The sequence below is a fragment of the Atta colombica genome, unplaced genomic scaffold, assembly GCF_001594045.1.
Source record: "Atta colombica isolate Treedump-2 unplaced genomic scaffold, Acol1.0 scaffold14, whole genome shotgun sequence".
NCBI classification, from domain to species: Eukaryota; Metazoa; Arthropoda; class Insecta; order Hymenoptera; family Formicidae; genus Atta; species Atta colombica.
Window position 1 is genome coordinate 132,676 of NW_017259228.1, and position 1,044 is coordinate 133,719.

Consider the following 1,044-nt stretch of genomic DNA (forward strand, 5'->3'; position numbering starts at 1 on the left):
TAAAGGATATGTAAAAGGATATATTGATTCTGCGCCACAAGTATAACAATCATAACTTGCTGGAAAAAATTTCATTGTCATTTAAAAAACATACAAATGCATACAATCGCTATGTTTTTACTAACCAGTTTGCATTGCTGAATTTTGTTCTTTGGCATTCCTAAGCACTTGTTCTTGCAGTTGCTTATCTACAAATATTGTAGGGAAATATAAGAAATTAATATAATTCCAGTAAATTTTAAAGTGCTCATTCTAGAAAAGTTTCTTACCAAACTTTATACAGAATGGTGAATCCTCTGGTAGAATTGGTTCTGGTAATGGGACATCTAGCTTTCCATAACCTTCAGCTTTCCATTGACAAGAAATAAGATGATCATTGAGAGAGGCTTCTGTTAACCGGTGGGACGGATCATATGGACATGTGAAATATTCTTTGTCCTACATAAAAGCAATAGTTAAAAGTAATATAACCAAGAAAACGATATTCAGATTACTTACCACGTCCGTTACACTCTCCACAGTCCAACCTAACGTTCCAACGATATTGGCAATTTCTTCGTTAACTGTATCAGTAAAGTTCTTCAGTTTCTCTAATTGTTGCTTACGAGAGTCATTTATATTCTTTAACATATTCATTTCAATTTCTGTCTCCCATAGGAATTTAAATGAACAATCAAATTATCGTATAAAATTAGGACTGTCGGAAGATAATTATTTAGTTTAATATTTTTTTTTGCTAATCTTCACTAAATAATAAACTTTCATGTGCCTTCAACCCGTCCTTTCAAATTGTATGGCACAAAGGTAAATTTTGATAATTATGTTGAATTAAGGTTAGAACGCTTATCTCGTACGCAACATAAAGAAAGATACACACATTTATCGTTTGTTATCGATCGGATAGAGACATCTATTGGTGACTAAATGAATTAATATGCTTTAAATTTTGATTGGTCACATCGCGATTTTAGAATGGCTGCGTTCAGCAGAACACAACAGCTTTGCAAAACACCGTTTTATGATTTTTTGCTGAAATAAGATCAT

At 32.2% G+C, this 1,044-nt stretch overlaps 1 protein-coding gene across 1 annotated transcript in view; it reads right to left on the bottom strand.

Moving 5' to 3' along the window:
* The window catches only part of LOC108684739 (U11/U12 small nuclear ribonucleoprotein 48 kDa protein-like), a 1,997-nt gene extending 1,160 nt beyond the window's left edge, over positions 1–837 (bottom strand). The window contains exons 1-3 of the mRNA XM_018189203.1: positions 499–837; positions 270–438; positions 126–188 (exon numbers count right to left, since the gene is read on the bottom strand). Of these exons, the coding sequence (XP_018044692.1) occupies positions 126–188; positions 270–438; positions 499–636 (370 nt within the window). The 5' untranslated portion in view covers positions 637–837. The remainder of the gene's footprint in view (positions 1–125; positions 189–269; positions 439–498) is intronic.
* Between the last annotated feature and the right edge of the window lie 207 nt (positions 838–1,044).